Genomic DNA, 25781 nt, shown 5'->3' with positions numbered 1-25781 from the left:
GGTTCCCAGACAGTAGTGTCAGCACCGACACATGGCCCAATTTAAAGTGCCTCCTCAACGGATTCCAGATCCTGACAGTCACTACTGGACTACCAGTATTCCACCTTGGAGCAATCGGCAACTGGAACGTCATCAGAGCATTCACACACAAGCCCCTACATCTCCTCCGCCAACCTGATCCAGTTTGCACCCCGCCCGCGCCACCCCCCCCCCCTCCCCCCCCCTCCCCCCCCCCCCCCCAACCATCACCACCAACGTCTCACTTTCTCCACATTCGCTGCCCAATAGTAGTGCATCTGGTTTGGGAGCACAAACCCACCTCCCTGCCTCTGCAGCAGGGCCCTCCTCACCCTCGGCACCTCCCCTGCCTACACCAACACCTCCATGTTCCGGAAAATGGCCTTGGGGTAAAAATCGGGGGGGGGGGGGGGGGGCTGAAAGACAACAGGAACCTCGGCAACACATTCATCTTTGCCACCTGCACCTTCCCTGTCAAGTGCAATGTATCCCACCCTTTAAAGTTCCCCTTAACCTCTTCCACCAACCCTGTCAAGTTCCACCTATGCATTGTGGCCCACTCAGGTGTTACCTGAATCCCTAGATACCTAAACTCCTCCCTTGCCACCTTAAATGGTCGTGCCCCCAGGTTGTCCTCAGCCCCGCCACTTTCTCCGGGAACACCTCACTCTTCCCTACGTTCAACTTATAGCTGGAAAACACCCCAAATCTCTCCAACAAGCCCAAAATTCTGCCCATACTTTCCAACGGGTGCAACACAAACAACAGGTTGTCTGCTTACAATGATACCTGGTGCTCCCAACCACCCCTCACAATCCTTTGCCACTCAGCTGATGCCAAAAGGGCCATGGCCAGGGGCTCTATAGCCAACGCAAACAGCAACAGTGGGAACTCCTGCCTCATCCCCTGCACAATCCAAAACAGCCCAAACCCATCTCTTTAATTCGAACACTAGCCATGGGCGATACATTCAACAATCGAAACCACGCCACACATTCCCAAAGCTTCAAACAGGCACCTCCACTCTAACCGGTCGAATGCCTCCTCTGAGACAATGGACACGATCTCCTCTGCCTCCCGTCACCCTGGCCCAGTCATAATTACATTCAACAACATCCTAATGTTACTGGAGAGCTGCCTCCCCCTCACAAAATCCGTTTGGTCCTCAGAAACCACCTCCGGGACACAACCCTCTCACCTACCACAAACCTTGGCCAGGACTTTCACGTCCGTGTTCAGCAGCGAAATGAGCCTGTAAGAAACACACTCTAATGGATCTTTTCCTTTTTTTGGGATCAACGAAATCGACACCTGTGCCAACGTGGCCGACAACTCCCCCTTTTTCACTGCCTCACTAAACATGCCCAACAGGCGAAGGGTCAACTCCATCGCAAACCGTTTGTAAAACACTGCAAGAAAGCTGTCCAGCCCCGGGGCCTTTCCCGACTGCAACCTACTAATGTGGCCTTGGTATTTTAATGAGTCTAAAGCATCCCATGTCAACTTTATAATTTCTCAGAACATCTAGAAGGTGAACATTAGAGCTTTCAACTATAACCATGTTCTAACTGCTAGTTGCAGCCTTCTTGCCCTTGCTGCGGCCATTCATTTTGGTTCTTTTGCTTCTCAAATATTTCTGTGAACCCTCTGATCCATTCCTCTTCTGTTTGATTGACCCAATTTATAACACACCACAAGAAAAAGATGATCTTTGTACACCTTTGTTTCTCTTGTGCGGATTTTGATAATCTTGACAAAAATCCTCCCTCCGCTGGCCCTCCCTTCACTGGTTCATTCCGCTGTACCACCACAAACAGAACAGTCAATATTTGACAAAAACTCAGTGAGCTATGAGCTTTGAGCCAACTGAACAGGTAAACTGTTAGCTTGCATCAAAAACATGTTTACAGTTGGAAACAATAAACAGTGTCCAGCAGCTGAGTCAGACATTTTAATCCGGGTTCTCTGTTCCATTATTACCTGAGGTCGCTGATTCTTTTTCAGTTATTATTTGAGGAACCGAGTCATATTCTGTTGCTCACCATATGGTGAGACATTTTTTTTCTTTTTTAAATAAATTTAGAGTTTCTTCTGGGAACCTCTGAAAATATTTTTTTTTTTAATTTCGAGTACCCAATTCATTTTTTCCAATTAAGGGGCAATTTAGTGTGGCCAATTCACCTACCCTGTACATCTTTTGGATTGTGGGGGCAAAACCCGTGCAAACACGGGAGAATGTGCAAACTCCACACGGACAGAGATCCAGAGCCGGGATTGAACCTGGGACCTTGGCGTCGTGAGGCAGCAGTGCTAACCCACTGCGCCACCGTGCTGCCCCCGTGAGGCATTTTTAACCCACCATCGTCACGGAGGTGGGGCGAGATTTTACTGCGCTCAAAACCCATCCACATTGTGCAAGGGTTAAAATAGGACCAAGTATTCTCTGCAGCATAAAATCAACTTATGCATATCTCTGCCAGGAGAGGCTAATATTCAACTAAATTGGGACTATTTCATTCTGCATCCCAATTTTGCATTGAGATTGGGATTATTATTATATCATTATTATAGCATTTACTCATCACATCCGATAGTCAGCTCTGCGTGGTGCTATTATCAATTTGTTTGACTTCGTCAAAATAATTTATTTTCCATTGTTGCATCGTGATGGGCAGCTAGTGAGTAGAACTCACTTATGCTTTCGAGTACATGGTGGTGCTCAGTTTTTTTTTTTCAAATTCACACAATGAGCAGGAAATGAAAACACCACTTGTACTGCTCTGAAATAAACCCGGTACACAGCATTAATTCATCTATCACAAAATTCACTCCTTCCTCACATGGCAAGTTTCCTTTGATTTCAGTTTCCACTTAATTTTAAATATTCCAAAAGTGTATAACTTTGTGGACTGCTAGTTGGCAGTGATTATGAGGAGATTTTCCAAAAAATATGCATAATTTTGTTTATAAATCAACTGCGAGGATTTGTATGATTGTAAATAGCTGGCAAGATAATCAGTTCTTTTCCATTATAAATATGTTGAAGGGTTGTATTCTGTGCTAAAATTGATGAAAATCAGCATTATAATACACCCACATCCTCTTTCCTGGAAAATGCTGAATTAGGCTCATGAACACAATGTTGTTACATAGAATTTATAGTGCAGAAGGAGGCCATTCGGCCCATCAAGCTACACCAGCCTTTGGAAAAAGCACCCTACTTAAGCCACCCATCTCCGTAACCCAGTAACCCGACCTAACCTGCCACACCTAACCTTTTTTTTTCAAAACTAAGGGCAATTTTGCATGGCCAATCCACCGAACCTGCACATCTTTGGACTGTGGGGTGAAACTGGAGCACCCGGAGGAAACCCATACAGACACGGGAAGATTGTGCAAACTCCACACAGACAGTGACCCAAGCCGAGAATTGAACCTGGGACCATGGAGCTGTGAAGCAACAGTGCTAATCACTGTATTAATAATGCTGCTGTAAAATGTGGAAACATTACACCATTGTAATTATAATCCAACTGACTCCCCTTGTGTTGTTTACATGCATTTAGTGCATTTTTTGACTAGCAAAAAGGAAAGTCTAAATGAAACCAAAAGCAGAAAATTCTAAAATACCCAGCACGTAAGGCAGCATCTGTGGAGAGCAAAAGAGAGTTAATGTATCAGGTCAGTTACCTTTAATTAGACTATTCCTCATCCTGAAAAGTTAATTCTGTTTTACTCTCCGCAGATGCTGCCTGACCTGCTGAGTATTTCCAGCACTTTCTGCTTTTATTTCAGATTTCCATCATCCAGAGCATTTTACTTTTGTAAGCCTAATTTAAATACTGGTCAGAGAATCATAGAAATTACAGTGCAGAAGGAGGCCATTCAGCCCATCGACTCTGCACCGGCACTCAAAAAGATCACCCTACCTAAACCCACACCTCCACCCTATCCCCGTAATCCTACCTACCCCGACCTTTTTCTTTTGGACACTAAGTGCTATTTAACATAGCCAATCCATCTAACCTGCACATCTTTGGACTGTGGGAGGAAACCGGAGCACCCAGAGGAAACACACACAGACATGAGGAGAACGTGCAGACTCAGCCCAGACAGTGACCCAAGCCGGAATCGAACCTGGTACCTTGGAGCTGTGAAGCAACTGTGCTAACCATTATGATACAATGCTGCCCTACCTTGTTTTGGCAATAAGGATTGAAAGACTGGTACCTACATTGTGCTTTATGGTTACAATATATGCTCCTTATTTTTCCAAATGAGAGTTTGAAGCAAATGGGATTGGATGGTATATAGTTTTACGTGAACATCATCAAGAATTCGACATATGTTGCTACAAAAGCTCAGAAGACCTGCGAAGGTAAATTAAACAATATTTAATTCATAAACATAAAATAAAAGGCTGCAACACGGCCAATTGGGACCACCGGAAGTGCCGGTCCCATTCCGGAACAGCTTTTAAAAGGCAAATCAGCTGGACTGGCCACTGTCAATTAGCGGAGGAGTTCATATTATCCGAGCCGTACGGGGAGATTGATCGCTATGTATCCCTGTGGGTCTCATGGGGGTTATTATAGTTGCATAAACTGCAGAGGATACAGCTTGCAAACAGGGGAGAAAACAATTCCACCAGAAGAAATAATTATTTTTGACTCAGAACCAGTGACTAGTATGACAAGAGCAGAATGTGATAACTTGTCAAAGTTTGCCATATATAATTTGATCCAGCTGAGAGACTGGGAATTCTGCAATGAGTAACCCACCTCCTGACTCCCCAAAGATTGTCCACCATCTACAATGCACAAATCAGGAGTCCAAAGGTATACTGTCCACCTTCCTGGATGATTGCAGCTCCAACAACCTTAACACCAACTAAACCAAAGCAACCCGATTGATTGGCATGACATCCACCACCTTAAACATTCACTCCCTGATGCACCATGGCTGTGATGTATAACATCTACAGGAAGTCACCATGGCTCACTTGACAGCACCTTCAAAATCCATGACCTCTGCCACCCAGAAAGACAAGGGGAGCAGAAGTATGGGAACACCATGACAACGCAGTTTCCCCTCCACGACACGCACCATCCTGACTTGGAAATATATCGCCGCTCCTTCACTGACATTGAGTCCAAATTCTGGAACTCCCTCCCTGACAGCTCTATGGGTGTGCATACCCCACTGGGACTGCAGCGGTTCAAGGGCAATTAGGAGTGAGCAATAAATGTGGGCCTCGCCACCGGCACCCACATCCTATGAATGATTTTAAAAATGCACTAATTCCAGACCACAACATCAACATGCCAAAGAGAAACCAGAGGTGACTGCAAGCCCTGTTAGCAGTAGCGTTTTCTTTAAATATGGTGCACAGAGTAAACACCTTTTATGTTGTAAAAGAATCACCGGAACCACATTTGATGCTTTTTTCTGAAATGTCTTTAAAACGAAACAACTTCCCTTCTTTAATCCATTCCTACAGCCAACAAAGGTTCATTATTTTGAAGAGAAGATCACAACTCATGCAATATGATTTCACTGGTGAGAACAGTGAAGCAGCCAATTGCAATTAACTTGTCATAATGAACCTCAGTTCTCAATCAGCTAATAGGCCATTTCATTTGACTGGGGGTGGGGATGTGGAGAGTATGGCAGGAAGAAAGGAAAACATTCAGCAATACAGTAGGTGAGTGCCCACTATTTTTGACAAGTTCATCGAGTGCTTTTACTGATAAGTGTCCGCAGACCCTTGTGACAGAGCAAGGGAATAATTTTTGATTCACAAGGGGGCAGGTGAATAAATGTATTGCGCCTGGTTCCTCCAGTAGGTTCTGCAATTGGCTATACCTATCTTGGGCAACTTTACGGGGAAACTGGACGATGCAGTGGACTGGGCAATGGGCTAGGATTTGAGTTCAAACTCAACTATGAATGAAAATATAGCGTGCAATTGGACTTCCGGTGGCGTATGCGAGCAGGGTGGCCGCATTAAGAAGAGCTCCCGCCGGTGGCCACAATTTGTGGTACTTTCGGGGATTTCCCCGAGCCATCATTCACCCCTCGACTATCGTCGGCCTTTGGGGCCGTCACGGGCAGCTAGCTGGTGAAGAACCGCGAGTGTCAGGTGACGGGGGCTGAGATGCTGGGCCCAGCGCGGCGCGGAGGATGGAGCAGCGGGGGCGGAGCTAAAAGGAGGCCGAGGCAGCAGGCCCGAGGCCAGGACATGATGTAGGTGGGATGTCCCACATCGGATGGCTCCCACCTAGGATGAAATAAGAAGGCTGAAGTCCGATCCCAGGGAGCTCTGGGGGATTTAAATGAGAAGATAAAAAAGGTTTAAGGAAGTTTGGTGAAAGTTTTTTTCTCCCCTTTTTCCCTTTTTTTGTGTGAAGGAAGAAAAATTGTTTTTTTAAAAAAAAAGAAAATTCAGATTGATGAAGGACAGGAGAGTGGAAGGAGAAGAAAAGAAAGGAAAAACAATAAGCTGCTAAAGGATGTGAAGAGCAGCGTCGAAGAAAGGTGGAAACGCGGGTTCGCCGCTGAATGAGAGGACGAGCAAAAGCGCTGACGGGATGGCGGAAGCCGAACCGCAAGGCGGGGCCGCACTAATTACAATGGAGAAGATGACGGAGGTGATGGTGGTGGAGCTGGAAAAACAGTTCGCGAGGCACATGGAGGCCTTGCGGAAGGAGACGGTGATCGCATTGAAGTAATTGTTGGAGGAGGCAATCGCCCGAGTGAGGGTGGCTGTGGCAAAGACATCGGCCGAGGTTAGAGAGCAGGGCGAGAAGATGAAGGTAGTGGAGGAGGCCATGTCACAGCACAGCGACCAGGTCACCTCGATGGGGACGAGCTGCGGAGGGTGGTGGAGGTGACGAGGACTCCGAGCAAAGCTCGAAGACTTGGAGAACCGCTGAAGGCGGCACTATTTGAGAATTGTGGGCTTGCCCGAAGGGACACAGGGCCCAAGGCCAACACAATACTTCGCTAAGAAGTTGGTGGAGCTGATGGGGAGGGTGAGAACCCCTCCCAGGACAAACTAGAGCAAGCTCATCGGTCATTAAGGCCGAAGCCCAAAGTGAACGAGCCGCCAAGAGCAGTAATTATCTGCTTCCATAAGTTCTGCATGAAGGAGAAGGTATTAAGCTGGGCAAAGCAGAAGTGCGAGGTACAGTGGAATGGTACTGTGGTTCGGATCTACCAGGACTTGACGGTAGAGTTAGCAAAAAGACACGCGGCGTTCGGGGAGTGAAGGCGGAATTGTACAAAAGGGGGGCCGATTTGGTATGGTATACCCGGCGAAGCTGAGGGTAACATACAACGCTAAAGACTTTTATTTTGAGACAGCGGAGGCAGCTGCGTCATTCGTGAGGGCAGAAGGCTTGGGACAGATGTGAGGAGCGGAGCTGGAAGAGAGACTGTGGACTGTGTTTGGGCAGCTGGAAAATGTCTAAATGCTACAACTTTGTTTTTACTGATGTGTATTGTAATTTACTTCTCTTTGCATTGTTACAGAGTTCAAGTTAATGGTTGGGTTGATTGGCGTTCTGTGTTGCGACGGTTAAATCTTAGGTTAGTGAACCGTATGGGTTGGATTGTTGTTTTTGTTTTTTCTTTCTCTGGGACTGGGTGGACGGGAACGATATATCTTGGCGGGGGGAGCCACCCGCGCTAGCTAACTAAAGTCAGCTAGTGAACGGAGGTGAGGTGAGAGGAGGGCTGCGGATGTTGGAGCCTGGATAGCAGGCTTCAATGGGCCTACGAGGCGAGCGATAGGGGGGGGAAGGGATTGATGCTGGGAGATGTTTTTTCAAGGGGAAATGTAGGGGGGGGGGTTCTTGGAAGGGGGGAAGGAGTTCAATGTTAACAATGGACAGGGGCGGATCAGGCTTATGGGGCAAGGCCCGGTGGTTTGATGATGGTGGGTAAGAAAGGTGGGGGGTGAGAGACGCCCAGTAAGGATAGTCACGTGGAACGGGAGAGGGCTAGGAGGTGCGGTCAAGAGGTCAAGGGTGCTTGCGCATCTTAAAAGTTTGAAAGCCAATGTGGCAATGCCTGGGAGACTCACTTGAGGGTGAAGGACCAGGTGAGACTTAAAAAGAGCTGGGTTAATCAAGTGTTTCACTCTGGATTTGACGGAAGGGCTCGAGGGGTAGCGCTGCTGGTCAGCAAAAGGGTACGCTTGCAGATGGAGAAGGTGGTGGCAGATCAGGGGGTTAGATATGCGATTGTGACAGTGGCGCTGGAGGGGAGGTTAGTGGCGCTGTTAAGTGTATACGGTCCCAATTGGGACAATGTGGGATTCGCAAAGAAGGTGTTTTGGGCCATCCCCGACACACAAGCTGATTGTGGGGGGGGGGGTGGGGGGGGGGGGGGGGGGGGGGGGACTGGAACATGGTGCAGGAACCAAGTTTGGACAGATCACGGCCGCGCTCGCTGGTCCCATCGGGGGGGGGGGGGGGGGGGGGGGAGCGCTGGCTGGGTTCAAGGTGGAAATGGGAGGGGTTGACCCTTGGAGGTTCCTGCACCCAAGGGAATGGGAATACTCATTTTTCTCAGCAGTCCATAAGGTATACTCGCGGATCCATTTTTTTTGTGGTGGGAAAGGCTTTGCTGGCTGGGGTTAAGGGGTCAGAATACTCGGCAATTGCAGTGTCAGATCATGCCCCGCATTGGGTGGATATGATACTAGAGAAGGAGGTAGCGCAGAGGCCGGGGTGGAAACTGGATGTGGGGCTTTTGGGGAACCAAGTGTTCTGTGAGAAAATTGAAAACGTAATTAAGGTATATGTGAGGTGTCGAAGGCAGTTGTCTGAGAGGCTCTGGAGGCGGTGGTGAGGGGTGAGGTAATTTTGTTTAAGGCCAGGGTGGACAAAGAGGAGAGGTTGGAGCGGCAGAGGGTAATAGATGAGATGTTGGAGGTAGATAGGAGTTATGCAGAAGATGGGGACCCAGTGAAGCTGGAAAAGATGAAGAAACTACAGACGAGCTTCGACCGACTGTCCACCAGGAAGGCGGTGCGTCAACTGAGATGAGCAAGGGGTGCAGTGGAGATAAGGTATGTTAGCAGGTCAGTTACAGAGGGAAGCAGCGGCAAGGGAAATTCTTCAGTTGAGGGATAGGGCAGGGAAGTTGGTGATGGCTCTGGAGCTGATTAACAAGGTTTTTGAGGAATTTTATGAGAGGTTGTACAGGTCAGAGCCAAACGGGGAGACCGTGAGATGCAGGAATTTCTAGATGGGTTGGATTAGTTAGGCCACACTTGGAGTATAGTGTTCAATTCTGGTCGCCACACTACCAGAAGGATGTGGAGGCTTTAGAGAGGATGCAGAAGAGATTTACCAGGATGCTGCCTGGTATGGAGGGCATTAGCTATGAGGAGCGGTTGAATAAACTCGGTTTGTTCTCACTGGAGCGATGGAGGTTGAGGGGCGACCTGATAGAGGTCTACAAAATGATGGGGGGCATAGACAGAGTGGATAGTCAGAGGCTTTTCCCCAGGGTAGAGGGGTCAATTACTTGGGGGCATAGGTTTAAGATGCGAGGGGCAAGGTTTAGAGTAGATGTACGAGGCAAGTTTTTTACACAGAGGGTAGTGGGTGCCTGGAACTCGCTGCCGGAGGAGGTGGTGGAAGCAGGGACGATAATGCCGTTTAAGGGGCATCTTGACAAATACATGAATAGGATGGGAATAGAGGGATACGGACCCTGTAAGTGTAGAAGATTGTAGTTTAGTCGGGCAGCATGGTCGGCACGGGCTTGGAGGGCCGAAGGGCCTGTTCCTGTGCTGTACTTTTCTTTGTTCTTTGTTTTGAGTACCCATGGCTAGGGGAGAGGGACAGGGCTACATTAGAAGGAGTAATAGTGGAGCAGGAGCTAAAGGATGCGATTGGAAGGGTGTAGTCGGGGAAGGTCGCAGGGCCGGATGGGTTTCCGGTGGAATATTATAAAAAACTCAAGGATAAGCTGGCACCCCTGATGGTGGGGATGTTTGAAGAGGTGATAGGAAAGGGGGTGTTGGCACAAACCTTGGGGCAGGCATCGATTTCACTGTTGCTAAAAAAAGATTAGGATCCAACTGAGTGTGGGTTGTACAGGCCCATATCACTTCTGAATGTGGACGCAAAAGTATTGGCAAAGGTACTGGCGGGTAGGCTGGAGGAGTGCCTCCCGAACGTGATAGGTGAGGATCAGACAGGGCTCGTGAGAGGGAGGCAGCTTTTTTTGAACATTAGGAGGGTTTTGAACGTCGTTATGGCACCGGCGGAAGGGAAGGAAACAGAGGTGATTGTGGCATTGGACGCCAAGAAGGCTTTTGACCGGGTAGAATGGGGGTACTTGATGGCAGTTCTGGAGTGGTTTGGGATTGTACCAAGATTTGTGAACTGGGTAAAGCTATTATATAAGGAGCCGAAGGCAAGTGTCCGCATGAACAATATCAGCTCGAGATACTTTTCTCTCCGCCGTGGGATGAGGCAGGGATGTCCTATGTCCCCCTGCTGTTTGCACTCGCAATTGAGCAGTTGGCCATCGCATTAAGAGGTTCTGGAGCATGGAAAGGAATAGTGGGGGGGGGAAAGAGCATAGGGTGTCCTTATATGCCGACGACTTGCTGCTGTATGTGTCGGAACCGAGTGTGTCGATAGGGGGAATATTGGAGCTACTGAGATTATTTGGGTCTTTCTCGGGGTACAAGCTGAACCTGGACAAGAGTGAGTATTTTGTGGTGTCTCGGCCGGGGGTGGGGGCAGGGGTGGGGGACTGCCATTCTGTAGGGCAGGGACTCACTTTAGGTATCTGGGGGTGCAGGTTGCCCGGGAGTGGGGGAGGCTTCGCATGTACAACATCACAAGTTTGGTGGGGAGAGTGAAAGCCGATCTGGTAAGGTCGGATGGTCTCCCTCTGTCACTGGCGGGTCGGGTACAGGCGGTTAAAATGAATGTGTTGCCGCGATTTCTGTTTATTTTTCAATGCTTACCAATTTTCCTGCCAAAGGCTTTTTTTAGGGAGATTGAGGGAAGGATTACCTCATTCATATGGGGAGGGAAGGTGGCCAGAGTGAGAAAGGTGCTGCTACAGAGGGGAAGGCAGGCAGGGGGTTTGGGTCTCCCGAACCTGATGTACTACTACTGGGCGGCGAATGTGGAGAAGGTGCGGAGCTGGGTCAGAGGGGTTGATTCCCACTGGGTCAGAATGGAAGAGAGTTTGTGCAGGGGGTTGGGACTGAAAGTACGAGCAACAGCGCCGCTCCCGATAGCTCCGGGGAAATACTCAGGGAGTCCGGTAATAATAGCTTCATTGAAAATCTGGAGGCAGTTTCGCCAACACTTTGGGTTGGGGGCAGGATCATGGGAAATGCCAATTCGGGGAACCACAGATTTGAGCCAGGGAGGTGGAATGTAAGTTTTCGGAAATGGGAGGAGAAGGAGATTAATATGCTAAAAGATTTGTTTCTTAGGGGTCGGTTTTCAGGATTGAGGGAGCTGGATGCGAAGTATGGGCTGGAGCAGGGAGAAATGTTTAGATACATGCAGGTTCAAGATTTTGCCAGAAAGGAGATACAGAGCTTCCCGGAGGAACCAGCCTTCACGTTGCTGGAGAAGGTGCTGACGACAAGGGGACTGGAGAAGCGGGTAGTGTCAGCGGTGTACGGAGCTATTTTGGAAAAGGATAAAGCACCACTGGAAGGGATCAAAGCAAAGTGGGAGGAAGAATTTGGAGAGGTTATAGAGGAGGGGGTCTGGTGTGAGGTGCTCCGGAGAGTAAATGCCTCCACTTCATGTGCGAGGTTGGGGCTGATATAGCTGAAGCTGGTATACAGAGCACACCTCACGAGGGCGAGGATGAGCCGATTCTTTGAAGGAGTAGAAGATGTGTGTGAGCATAGTGGGGGTGGGGGGGGGGGGGGGGGTTGGTGTAGCGAATCACGTTCATATGTTTTGGTCCTGTCCAAAGCTAGAGGATTACTGGAAGGAGGGTTTTAGGGTAATTTCCAAATTGGTGCACGTGAAACTGGATCGGGGTCCCCGGGAGGCCATATTCGGGGTGTCAGACCAGCTAGGGTTGGAAACGAGTGCGGAGGCAGATATTGTAGCCTTTGCCTCGTTGATTGCCCGATGCAGATCCTGCTGGGATGGAGAGCAGCCTCTCTACCCTGTGCCCTGGCGTGGCGGGGGGACCTGTTGGAGTATTTGACCCTTCAGAAGGTTACGTTTGAACTGAGGGGAAAGATGGAGGGGTTCTACAAGTCATGGGCATTATTCATTGTGCACTTTCAAGAACTGGATAACATTGAACATTAGTTGAGGCGATGGGTGGGAGGGTTGGGGGGAGGGGGGCTGTGTGTATTAAGGATGACTATGGATAATCCCTGATTCCTTTTTGTCATTTGTTTATGTAAACATGCGGGCTGATGTTTGCGGGTTGGTGGGAGGATGGGATCGCTATTATTGTTATGGGGATTTACATATTTGTTGCTGATTATTGTTTATTGTTGGTTGGCGTAAATTCGAGAGAAAACGTGAAAAATTAGAATAAAAATATTTTTTTAAAAAGAGAATATACCGTTTAACTAGTTCCAATCACAATGTTGGCCCTCAGCATAAAACTTCTTAATAGGCAATGTCAGTTGGACAGGTCATACAATGGCAGATATGAGAAATGTCACACGATTATAGTTGAGGACATTCTTCTAATGTTGTACTGCAACATGTTACTAAAACAAGGAAGCCTTGCATGGTTGATGCTGGGGCCTGAAATAAGAAGAGTTCCGTTCTCCAGCAGCAGCAACAACACCTTACATTTATAGTTTTTTTAAATGTAGCATAATGTCTTGAGGTGATTCACAGGTGCGATTATGAAACAAAATTTAACAAACTACCTCAAAGGAAGATATTCAGGCAGATTATGAAAAACCTGAAGGTCAAAAATCTTGATTTTGAGAAGTATATAAAAGCAGGACAGAGACAGGCAGAGAAACAATGAGGTTTAAGGAAGGAACTTCAGAAGCAGCCGAAGTCATGGTTGCCATTGGTGGAACAATTAAAATCAAGGACGCACAAGGGACCAGATTTGAAGGAAAGCGGGTATCTCAAATGTTTGTAGGGCTGGAGGAGATTACAGAGATGAGGACAGGTGATGCAATGGAAGGATTTGCATCAAGAATGAGAATTTCAAAACTAGATGCATTGCTCAACCAAAAGGCAAACAGAACTTGAAGCAAGTTTATATACGGGCAGCAAGAGTTAGGAATGATCTTAAGTTTATGGTGGGTGGAAGATGGGAGCCACCATGAGTGCTTTGGAATAGTCAAATGTGGAACTAACAAAGGTATAGATTATAGATGAGGGTTAGAGCAGCAGACAAGCTTGAGGCAAAAGTGGAGTCAGGTAATATTTACGAAGATTATGGTAGACAGCCTTAATGATGAAATTGATGCGACTGAAAGCCCAAATATGATACCAAGGTTGCAAATGACCCGGTCCTGCCTCAAGCAATTGCCAGGGACATTTGGCATGGTGCCATTGGCTGGGGAATGACACTTATGGTAGGGATCGAAGACAATGTTTGCTGTGTTCCAATATTTAGTTGCGGTCAAAATTTCTGCTCATTGAGTCCTGGATGTTGTACAAACAATGGAACAAATTAAAGACACATCAAAGAGGTGACAGTGAAGTAGAATGGGATGTTATTAACAATCATGTGGAACTGAAGTGCCCTATTATCCTTCAAATTCATAAGCACAAAAATAAAGGAAAATAGGGACACATATGTATAATTGGACCATTGCTAATTAAGTTAACGGTTTAGTTTCATGAACTGTACATGTCTTATTTTCCATCTTCTACATTAAAGATACATTAAAGTAACATTATATTCTGCAGTCTCTCCTCCCTTCCCTATGTATGGTATGCATTGTTTGTATAGCATGCAAGAAACAATACTTTTCACTGTATACTAATACATGTGACAATAATAAATCAAATAAAAAAATGTTTTTTTAAACAGCCAGGCCATTGGCTGACTTGAGTTCGACATCTATTTTTCATTTTTATCTCTAAGAACATCTGTGCAATCCTAACAAAGTTTCTCATAATTGACCTTCATGAGTAAGATATATATTTCCTCTTTGTCAATTTTTGTAAAACTATTTAGGAGGGGGAGGTACCATTCAGTATAGGAATAAAAAGTCTGAATAGTACATTACTTCACGATGCATGTACGTCGACCTTATCACAGGAACTGACACACAAAGTGAAGGTGATCTGTAAATTTAGCAATCCTTCAGATTATATTTTTTAAATAAATTAATCTTTTGAATGTTAATTCAAAATAGGTCATTACTGCAAAACACATGGGAATTATTATTGTGAAATATATCAGGATTATTACTGCAAAACGCATGGGGATTATTACTGTAAAAACACATAGGGGATTATTATTGCAGTCATATAATCCTGCATCTCCAAAGACAGAATAAAAGTTGTTGCACCCTTTTGGGAGTTTTTCCTCTTAGTACTTTTGTAATAAACCAAAAATGGAGATGTTAGTTTTGCAACATGTTGGCTGCTGAGAATCCAGAAGTCACGTTTTACTCTAATTGGTTGGGCAGCAACTGACCAAACACAACGAGGTACAACATTTTACATTTAAAAAGACAGAAGGAGAGAAAGCAACAGCACGAGTAGGATAGGCAAACGTATTGAAGCAAATAGAGAAGTGCTTGGACAGTTTACTGAGAGAAACATATTTAATGCAGTGTGTAAAAGGAGACATAAAGATGAGTAATTAGCCTCAGGACAAGTGCTGGCCATGGACCTGAGAAGGAAAACCAGAAACAATCAACAAAGCAATGATTCTACCAGTTACTCATGATGTCGACCAGTCACTCATGATGTCGACCAGTCACTCATGACATCTGCACACAACTACAATAAATTATTGCGGATATAATTACATATAATTATTGATTAAGTGAAATGTTTACAATTTCCTCACTTATAGGCGGACCATACAAAATACTCTCACTGAATATAGTAGTAAATGCTACAGTGTGAGTTAGAATTCAGGTTTTTGGTCAAACGGATCAGCTAACCATGAACAATGAAAGTAGTGTATGATCATGCTGACTGGCTCAGAATTACAAGATCTCTAAAGTTCATCACAAGTCATACGTTTATTATTTATATTGTCTAAATACTGTTTTCAATATAATATTGAAAGCTTAATCAAATTGTCTTTATTTCTGGTGTATGATTATGCCGCTTGGGATTTAAGAGATTTCAGTGTGAGGCGTAATCTCGATAGTTTCTACTATTTGTTCTACTAAACTTTGGGAAGTTTAGTTATTTAGAAATGGAAACAATTTTTTCAAAAAAATATTTATAGAGAGGCATAAACACTTTTACAAATAATGTAGATGTAAGGGTGATGCTTGGTGATAGCATTCAACAAGATTCTCACAGCATGTAAATCATACTGTGCTACTGTTTCCTTGGAAGGGACTAATAAAGACAGCACCTTTAGCTAGCCACACACTCTCATTAAAATCCCAAAGACAACCTTACAGAACGCCAGTCAGTTAAAAGAAATACTTGGATTCTCCATAGTCATCTCATTGCTTCATAAGCGTTCCTTAAAGTACAAGATGCAGAAACTAGCATCATTTCTAGGCAAATTACTCTTCAAAAATGTAGAAATGTGTTCCAAAATATGACAATATTAAAGTGCACAAGATGAGGAATGAAACTTAAATGATGGAGCATGTAAATATGACATCAAGAAACACATGTGTACAAGTGATCACCATGATAACTGTGCCACTTGGATAAGTGCTGGGTTAAAATGATTTACTTCCATGTCGTTGGGACGGGGGGAATTAAAGTGTTAGTAACCCTAGATCACAAACAAATATCTTTGTGACTAACGAGTAACAAAAGCAGCCGCACAGTATTCAGCCAAATCCTCTCCTCTCAGTGTATTTGCTATTTTCTGGGGGCATGGTGGGAGTGGGGGAACAAATGAGAATGATTTATTACAGACGCAAAATTGTAAAATGTACATAAAATATATAAAACCCCTGGGTATTTGAATGTAATAGAGGTATCTATTTTCAGAAATCCACAGCATTGCAGAAAGGCCTTCAATAATTTGGCACTGTAGGATCAGAATGTTTAGTTCTTCTTTACTATTAGTACCATGTTCTGGAGGATAATGGATGTAGCATCACCATCAGGGGGCTTTCTTTGTAAACCAAAATACCTGATGTGCTAAGTTTGTAATCAAGGTGGGACCCTGATTCCTATTCCTTCCGTGTGTCATAGAGTTAGATAGCAGCAACGTGTATTTTAATATGAGAAAATGTCCCAAACTGTTTCATCCTGGGCGATTAGACAAAATTGACACTGTCAGTTTAAAGAGACAGAGGTGACCAAAAGCTTGGCCATCGAGCTAAGTGTTAAGGGCACCTTAAAACAGAATCGAGAGGTAGAGAAGAAGAGGTTATAGCAGGGAACTTCAGAGTCACTTCATTATCTGACCAATTAAAGTGCCAGGTGTTGCCATGAAAGTGAATTTCACCTTAAGAGAAACTGTGGCAAGAAGTTGCTCAGTGTCGCCAGCAGTTAACAGCAGTCGGGTTAGGAATTAAAATAAGAGGCAAATGGATTAACAGTTAAACAGGAGCAGAAGAGAAATGTAAGGAAGTGAGGGCTGCAGAGGGAACAAGAGGCAGAAAACGTGTAGCGTCATAATTATTGAGTGAAAGGCAACGACTGCGACCAGGGGCAAAGATTTGGGAGTTCAGGGCAGCAGAGATTCGAATTCAAAGAAAGGAATGAGGGAAGAGATAATGAAAGCAGCAAAGAAAGGATGAGAAACTTAAAACATGCAAGGCTGCATTGAAATCACCACTCGGTGTCAATAGAAAACAGTTTTATTGGAATATAATCAATCGCTGTTATGTCCGATAGCCGAGTGGAGTAGGACCCTTGTAAGAAGACCAGCCCACACCAGTTCACACCCAGCAAATGTTAACTCCAGTCCTGTTCCAGCATTGACAGGCTGTGAATATTATAGGTTAGTTTTAACTGTCCAGATATCCAGCGGTATGGATACACCGAAAAATATGGGAATCTCTGGGGAAAGGGTTCTCAGTTGGATAACAACCAAGGTGCAGGAGCATTATTTGTGGAGTACGCTGCTTACTGGAGAGAGACCGTTTAAGTAACCCCTAAGTTATATCGACAACATGGAACATTTCTAGAAAGGGTTGCCCACGGGTGCTATCTGTTCACACGTGAGAAGCCTGCTGGCAGGCGCAGGTAGTGGGTCCCAATTGCTAAAGAACCCTTTGGACAGGCTGGAGGCATTGAGGATTTGCAGTGTGCTGTTTAACCATGCAGCTATTTCAGAGTTCTGGGTTGTAGGGGGGCATCTCGATGCGATTGCCCACGGAGAAAAGAAACTCAAGTACTTACAGCGTTACGGTCTGGTTAGGCAGGAGGCTGGATTGCAAAGTTTCTAACAACTCTCCATGGCTGCACGCCACTTTGATGCGGATGATCTGTCGGCTGGGTCCCTTGGAGCGCTCGCTGGCACAGCTGCAGCTATCTATGATCAGATCAGGGCAATTTCTATTCCCGGCTGTGTTCCCCAACAATCCGGCCATGAAATGCACCAAGTACAAGAGTTTCATGATGAATGGAGTTTTGTGACTGATCCCTCTGCTCCTGGTCCACCGTCCAGCGGACTGCTCATTTCACCAGGATCCCTGAGACTGGCTTAGGTCAGTGCCTGTGCCTCTGACAGGCTGCACACTTCCCAAAGTGACGGATCTCATCTAATGACTTTTCTTTGCCAACTGTTGAATCAGAATTGCTGGCGAGCGCCTCGGAGAGGAGTGGGGAGGGGGTGGAGGGAGCCACTGGGCTCACATTGTCGGCGCTGAGCTTTGGTGGTCTGTGTGTTTGCCACTGGATGGCGAGCGGGGTGTCACACTAGTTCAGGGCACAGCCTCGGGCACCCAAGCTGTCAATGTGGTGGTTACCTGCAGCTCTCCCCTCCGCCCGCCTCCTTCCAGCTGCAGCGCCTCTGGCCAGCCGCAGCCTCTCCCATACATGGGGCTGCTTCCCGCCCCACTTTCTGCCGCTGTCTCCAATCACTGCGGGCGGCACTGGGCTGGAGACACGCCGCTCGCTTTATTCCCCTTGCACGGCCCCGGGCTGATACTCTCTCCCCGGGCTGATACAACCGGAGGTTAATGCTCCACACACATCACCCACAACAGGTCCAGCCTGGGGTGGACAGGGGAGGGGGGGGGGGGGGGGAGCTGGGCCGGGCTGCCAGCCTGATCCAGATGTGCTCAGCCCTCCCCCGTTGAGTGGGAGAGCAGCAGCAAGTGGCCCTCAGTCCACTGGCCCAGCCTGCAGTCAGTCAGCCAGCCTTAAAGTGACAGGGCATCTTTCTGCCGGCTTCCCTTGTGGCGGGGGGGGGGGGGGGGGGGAAGGAGACAACTTGGCTGGACTTTTGCAATGGTTCACTGCTGTGGCCACGTCCCCTTCGGCATTGTTTAGATTTGACTTCAGCAATGTTCACCCAGCGGAGTTCATCAACTAGAGCAGAAAGCGTCCGGTTGCACAAAAGGAAACTTTGTTTTGTCTGTGTGTCTGTGTGTTTCACGTGACTGTACAGGAAAGGATACAGTGGCGAATTCCTGAGCTGTACCTCTGTCTGCACCGTGACTGACCCACATCAGCCACATCTGTCCGGTGGCATTCCCTGGGACGGGCACTCTATCCCTGCTCAAAACTCAATATAACCGCTCGCTGCTTGAAACAGGCTGGGAAACTCTCTCTCGACCTCTCGGCTTGCCACAACATTGTGAGGCAGTTTTTGTACTCGATTACAAGAAAGTTCTTTAAACTATGCGATCCAGCCGAACCCCGGAAACTTTAACCGCACCAGTAACAGTGGCGACTCTCGTTGTCTTTGGCAGCTTTTTTCGTGAACAGATTATCGTACCATTAAATATCGCCCTTTAAAAACGAGCATTTTAGCACATTGTCCAAGCACTTATAAAACCCCACCTTGGGCAATCTGGAGGATGTTTTATGTGTGTTTCCAACGCGCTGAAATTTTGCAAACGGTCATTTTACTCTTTACTGAGCTTAAAATGTTACCAATCCTTATTGAATCATTTTGCCACAGGAGCAGCATCACTAAAATAGGTTATCTGGGCGGCGTTTCGTTCGGACCTTGCTGTCAGAATTATAATGGCACAGAAGGAGCTCCATGTAGACTCTCTGCAGAACTCTCCTGTCAGTTCCACTCGCCGCTCTATCCCCATAACCCACGCAAATCTATTTCCTTAAAGTGCCCATCTACTTTCCTTTTGAAATCATTGATCATCTCTGCTTTCCCTACCCATATGGTAGCAAGTTCCAGGTCATTACCACTCAATGTGTGAAAGAAAGTCCTTCCTCATATTTCCCCTCCATCTCTTGCCCAAAATCTTACGTCCCTGCCCTCGACTTCTTCGCCAACATTTGATGGGAACTGATTTCCCTCGTATGACTTATCGAAACATTTCAGAGCATTTTACATCGCGATCAAATCGCCCTCAAACTCATTTACTCTGAGCAAAACAACCCGAGCTTCAGGAAACTAACCTAACCCTGCAGCTAAAATCTTCCTGACTCTGGAACCTAACCCTGAAGCTAAACCCTTCCTGACCCTGGAACCTAACCCTGCAGCTAAACCTTTGCTGACCCTGGAACCTAACCCTGCAGCTAAACCCTTCCTGACCCTGGAACCTAACCCTGCAGCTAAACCCTTCCTGACCGTGGAACCTAACCCGCCAACTAAAACCTTCCTGACCCTGGAACTTAATTCTGCAGCTAAAACCTTCCTGACTCTGGAACCTAACCCTGCAGCTAAAAACTTCCTGACTCTGGAACCTAACCTTGCAGCTAAACCCTTCCTGACCCTGGAACCTAACCCTGCAGCTAAAACCTTCCTGACCCTGGAACCTAACCCTGCAGCTAAAACTTTCCTGACCCTGGAACCTAACCCTGCAGCTAAAAACTTCCTGACTCTGGAACGTAACCGTGCAGCTAAACCCTTCCTGACCCTGGAACCTAACCCTGCAGCTAAAACCTTCCTGACCCTGGAATCTAACACTGCAGCTAAACCCTTCCTGACGCTGGAACCTAACCCTGCAGCTAAACCCTTCCTGACCCTGGAACCTAACCCTGCAGCTAAACCCTTCCTGACCCAGGAACCTAACCCTGCAGCTAAACCCTTCCTGACCCTGGAACCTAATCCTGCAGCTAAACCCTTCCTGACCCTGGAACCTAACCCTGCAACTAAAACCTTCCTGACCCTGGAACTTAATTCTGCAGCTAAAACCTTCCTGACCCTGGAACCTAAACCTGCAGCTAAACCCTTCCTGACCCTGGAACCTAACCCTGCAGCTAAAACCTTCCTGACCCTGGAACTTAACTCTGCAGCTAAATTCTTCCTAACCCTGGAACCTAACCCTGCAGTTAAAACCTTCCTGTCTTTGGAACCTAACCCTGCAGCTAAACCCTTCCTCACCCAGGAACCTAACCCTGCAGCTAAAACCCTCCCTGACCCTGGAACCTAACCTTGCAGCTAAACCCTTCCTGACCCTGGAACCTAACCCTGCAGCTAAAACCTTCCTGACCCTGGAACCTAACCCTGCAGCTAAAACTTTCCTGACCCTGGAAAATAACCCTGCAGCTAAAAACTTCCTGACTCTGGAACCTAACCTTGCAGCTAAATCCTTCCTGACCCTGGAACCTAACCCTGCAGCTAAAACCTTCCTGACCCTGGAACCTAACACTGCAGGTAAACCCTTCCTGACCCTGGAACCTAACACTGCAGGTAAACCCTTCCTGACGCTGGAACCTAACCCTGCAACTAAACCCTTCCTGACTCTGGAACCTAACCCTGCAGCTAAACCCTTCCTGACCCTGGAACCTAACACTGCAGCTAAACCCTTCCTGACCCTGGAACCTAACCCTGCAGCTAAAACCCTTCTTGACGCTGGAACCTAACCCTGCAGCTAAACCCTTCCTGACTCTGGAACCTAACACTGCAGCTAAACCCTTCCTGACCCAGGAACCTAACCCTGCAGCTAAACCCTTCCTGACCCAGGAACCTAACCCTGCAGCTAAACCCTTCCTGACCCTGGAACCTAACCCAGCAACTAAAACCTTCCTGACCCTGGAACTTAAATCTGCAGCTAAAACCTTCCTGACCCTGGAACCTAACCCTGCAGCTAAACCCTTCCTGACCCTGGAACCTAACCCTGCAGCTAAAACCTTCCTGACCCTGGAACTAAACTCTGCAGCTAAATTCTTCCTGACCCTGGAACCTAACCCTGCAGCTAAAACCTTCCTGACCCTGGAACTTAACTCTGCAGCTAAATTCTTCCTGACCCTGGAACCTAACCCTGCAGCTAATACCTTCCTGACCCTGGAACCTAACCCTGCAGCTAAAACCTTCCGACCCGGGAACCTAACCCTGCAGTTAAAACCTTCCTGACTTTGGAACCTAACCCTGCAGCTAAACCCTTCCTCACCCAGGAACCTAACCCTGCAGCTAAAACCCTCCCTGACCCTGGAACCTAACCCTGCAGCTAAACCCTTCCTGATCCTGGAACCTAACCCTGCAGCTAAAACCCTTCCTGACCCGGGAACCTAACCCTGCAGCTAAAACATTCCGGACCCGGGAACCTAATCCTGCAGCTAAACCCTTCCTGACCATGGAACCTAACCCTGCAGCTAAAACCCTCCCTGACCCTGGAACCTAACCCTGCAGCTAAACCCTTCCTGACCCTGGAACCTAACCCTGCAGCTAAACCCTTCCTGACCCTGGAACCTAACCCTGCAGCTAAAACCTTCCTGACCCTGAAACCTAACCCTGCAGCTAAAACTCTGACACTGGAACCTAACCCTGCAGTTAAAACCTTCCTGACTTTGGAACCTAACCCAACAGGTAACCCCTCCCTGACCCGGGAACCTAACCCTGCAGCTAAAACCTTCCTGACCCTGGAACCTAACCCTGCAGCTAAAACCCTTCCTGACCCTGGAACCTAACCCTGCAGCTAAAACCGTTCCTGACGCTGGAACCTAACCCTGCAGCAAAACCCTTCCTGACCCTGGAACCTAACCCTGCAGCTAAAACCTTCCTGACCCTGGAACCTAACCCTGCAGCTAAACCCTTCCTGACCCTGGAACCTAACCCTGCAGCTAAAACCTTCCTGACCCTAGTACCTAACCCTGCAGCTAAACCCTTCCTCACCCAGGAACCTAACCCTGCAGCTAAAAATATCCTGACTCTGGAACCTAACCTTGCAGCTAAACCCTTCCTGACCCTGGAACCTAACCCTGCAGCTAAACCCTTCCTGACCCTGGAACCTAACCTTGCAGCTAAACCCTTCCCGACCCTGGAACCTAACCGTGCAGCTAAAACCTTCCTGACCCTGGAACCTAACCCTGAAGCTAAAACCCTTCCTGACCCTGGAACCTAACCCTGCAGCTAAACCCTTCCTGACCCGGGAACCTAACCCTGAAGCTAAAACCCTTCCTGACCCTGGAACCTAACCCTACAGGTAACCCCTCCCTGACAAGGGAACCTAACACTGCAGCTAAAACCCTTCCTCACCCTGGAACCTAACCCTGCAGCTAAAACTTTCCTGACCCTGGAACCTAACCCTGCAGCTAAACCCTTCCTGACCCTGGAACCTAACCCTGCAGCTAAACCCTTCCTGACCCTGGAAACTAACCCTGCAGCTAAAACCTTCCTGACTCAGGAACCTAATCCTGCAGCTAAACCCTTCCTGACTCTGGAACCTAACTCTGCAGCTAAACCCCTTCCTGACCCTGGGACCTAACCCTGCAGCTAAACCCTCCCTCACCCAGGAACCTAACCCTGCAGCTAAACCCTTCCTGACCCTGGAACCTAACCCTGCAGCTAAAACCTTCCTGACCCTGGAACCTAACCCTGCAGCTAAAACCTTCCTGACCCGGGAACCTAACCCTGCAGCTAAAACCTTCCTGACATTGGAACCTAACCCTACAGGTAACCCCTCCCTGACAAGGGAACCTAACCCTGCAGCTAAAACTTTCCTGACCCTGAAACTTAACCCTGCAGCTAAACCCTTCCTGACCCCGGAACTTAACCCTGCAGCTAAACCCTTCCTGACCCTGGAACCTAACCCTGGAGCTAAACCCTTCCTGACCCTGGAACCTAACCCTGCAGCTAAACCCTTCCTGACCCTCGAACCTAACCCTGCAGCTAAACCCTTCCTGACTCTGGAACCTAACACTGCAGCTAAACCCTTCCTGACCCCGGAACTTAACCCTGCAGCTAAACCCTCCCTGACCCTGGAACCTAGCCCTGCAGCGTAAACCCTTCCTGATCCTGGAACCAAACCCTGCAGCTAAAACATTCCTGACCCTGGAACCTAACCCTGCAGCTAAACCCTTCCTGACCCTGGAACCTAACCCTGCAGCTCAACCCTTCCTGACCCTGGAACCTAACCCTGCAGCTAAAACCCTTCCTGACCCTGGAACCTAATCCTGCAGCTAAACCCCTTCCTGACCCTGGAACCTAACCCTGCAGCTAAACCTTTCCTGACGCTAGAACCTAACCATGCAGCTAAAACCTTCCTGACGCTGGAACATAACCCTGCATCTAAACCCTTCCTGTCCCTGGAACTTAACCCTGCAGCTAAAACTTTCCTGACCCTGGAACCTAACCCTACAGGTAAAACCTCCCTGAACCTGGAACCTAACCCTGCAGCTAAATCATTCTTGACCCTGGAACCTAACCCTGCAGCTAAGCCCTTCCTGACCCTGGAACTTAACCCTGCAGTTAAAACTTTCTTGACCCTGGAACCTAACCCTACAGGTAAACCCTCCCTGACCCTGGAACCTAACCCTGCAGCTAAATCATTCTTGACCCTGGAACCTAACCCTGCAGCTAAAACCTTCCTGACGCTGGAACCTTACCCTGCAGCTAAACCCTTCCTGACCCTGGAACCTAACCCTGCAGTTAAACCCTTCCTGACCCTGGAACCTAACCCTGCAGCTAAACCCTTCCTGACTCTGGAACCTAACCCTGCAGCTAAACCCTTCCTGACCCTGGAACCTAACCCTGCAGCTAAACCCTTCCTGACCCTGGAACCTAACCCTGCAGCTAAACCCTTCCTGACCCTGGAACCAAACCTTGCAGCTAAACCCTTCTTGACCCTGGAACCTAACCCTGCAGCTAAACCCTTACTCACCGAGGAACCTAACCCTGCAGCTAAACCCTTCCTGACCCTGGAACCTAACCCTGCTGCTAAAACCTTCCAGACCCTGGAACCTAACCGTGCAGCTAAAACTTTCCTGACTTTGGAACCTAACCCTACAGGTAACCCCTCCCTGACCCGGGAGCCTAACCCTGCAGCTAAAAACTTCCTGACTCTGGAACCTAACCTTGCAGCTAAACCCTTCCTGACCCCGGAACTTAACCCTGCAGCTAAACCATTCCTGACCCTGGAACCTAACCCTGCAGCTAAACCCTTCCTGACCCTGGAACCAAACCTTGCAGCTAAACCCTTCCTGACCCTCGAACCTAACCCTGCAGCTAAAACCTTCCTGATGCTGGAACCTAACCCTGCAGCTAAACCCTCCCTGACCCTGGAACCTAACCCAGCAGCTAAAACCTTCCTGACCCTGGAACCAAACCCTGCAGCTAAAACAATCCTGACCCCGGAACGTAACCCTGCAGCTAAACCCTTCCTGACTCTGGAACCTAAACCTGCAGCTAAACCCTTCCTGACCCTGGAACCTAACCCTGCAGCTAAAACCTTCCTGACCCTGGAACCTAACCCTGCAGCTAAACCCTTCCTGACCCTCGAACCTAACCCTGCAGCTAAAACCTTCCTGATGCTGGAACCTAACCCTGCAGCTAAAACCTTCCTGATGCTGGAACGTAACCCTGCAGCTAAACCCTTCCTGACCCTCGAACCTAACCCTGCAGCTAAAACCTTCCTGATGCTGGAACCTAACCCTGCAGCTAAACCCTCCCTAACCCTGGAACCTAGCCCTGCAGCTTAAACCCTTCCTGACCCTGGAACCTAGCCCTGCAGCTAAACCCTTCCTGACCCTGGAACCAAACCCTGCAGCTAAAACAATCCTGACCCTGGAACTTAACCCTGCAGCTAAACCCATCCTGACCCTGGAACGTAACCCTGCAGCTAAACCCTTCCTCACCCTGGAACCAAACCCTGCAGCTAAAACAATCCTGACCCTGGAACTTAACCCTGCAGCTAAAACCTTCCTGACCCGGGAACCTAACTCTGGAGCTCAACCCTTCCTGACTCTGGAACCTAACCCTGCAGCTAAACCTTTCCTGACTCTGGAACATTAACCCTGCAGCTAAACCCTTCCTGACCCCGGAACTTAACCCTGCAGCTAAACCCTTCCTGACCCTGGAACCTAACCCTGCAGCTAAACCCTTCCTGACCCCGGAACCTAACCCTGCAGCTAAACCCTTCCCGACCCTCGAACCAAACCCTGCAGCTAAAACCTTCCTGATGCTGGAACCTAACCCTGCAGCTAAACCCTCCCTGACCCTGGAACCTAACCCTGCAGCTTAAACCCTTCCTGATCCTGGAACCAAACCCTGCAGCTAAAACATTCCTGACCCTGGAACCTAACCCTGCAGCTAAA

General features: G+C 47.9%; 1 protein-coding gene across 2 annotated transcripts in view; it reads right to left on the bottom strand.

Annotated features, from left to right (window-relative positions):
• Window positions 1-18321, bottom strand: part of LOC119951080 (adhesion G protein-coupled receptor A3-like) — a 664838-nt gene extending 646517 nt beyond the window's left edge. Inside the window, exon 1 of one of the 2 annotated variants that reach the window (XM_038774125.1) lies at window positions 17514-18321. In XM_038774125.1, the coding sequence (XP_038630053.1) occupies window positions 17514-17731 (218 nt within the window). In that variant the 5' untranslated portion in view covers window positions 17732-18321. The remainder of the gene's footprint in view (window positions 1-17513) is intronic. The other variant, XM_038774126.1, reaches the window with a different exon arrangement.
• Window positions 18322-25781: the final 7460 nt, after the last annotated feature.

Source organism: Scyliorhinus canicula, chromosome 16 (assembly GCF_902713615.1).
Source record: "Scyliorhinus canicula chromosome 16, sScyCan1.1, whole genome shotgun sequence".
NCBI classification, from domain to species: domain Eukaryota; kingdom Metazoa; phylum Chordata; class Chondrichthyes; order Carcharhiniformes; family Scyliorhinidae; genus Scyliorhinus; species Scyliorhinus canicula.
Note: the sequence above shows the minus strand (reverse complement) of the source record. Positions and strands in the feature narration are given on the sequence as shown.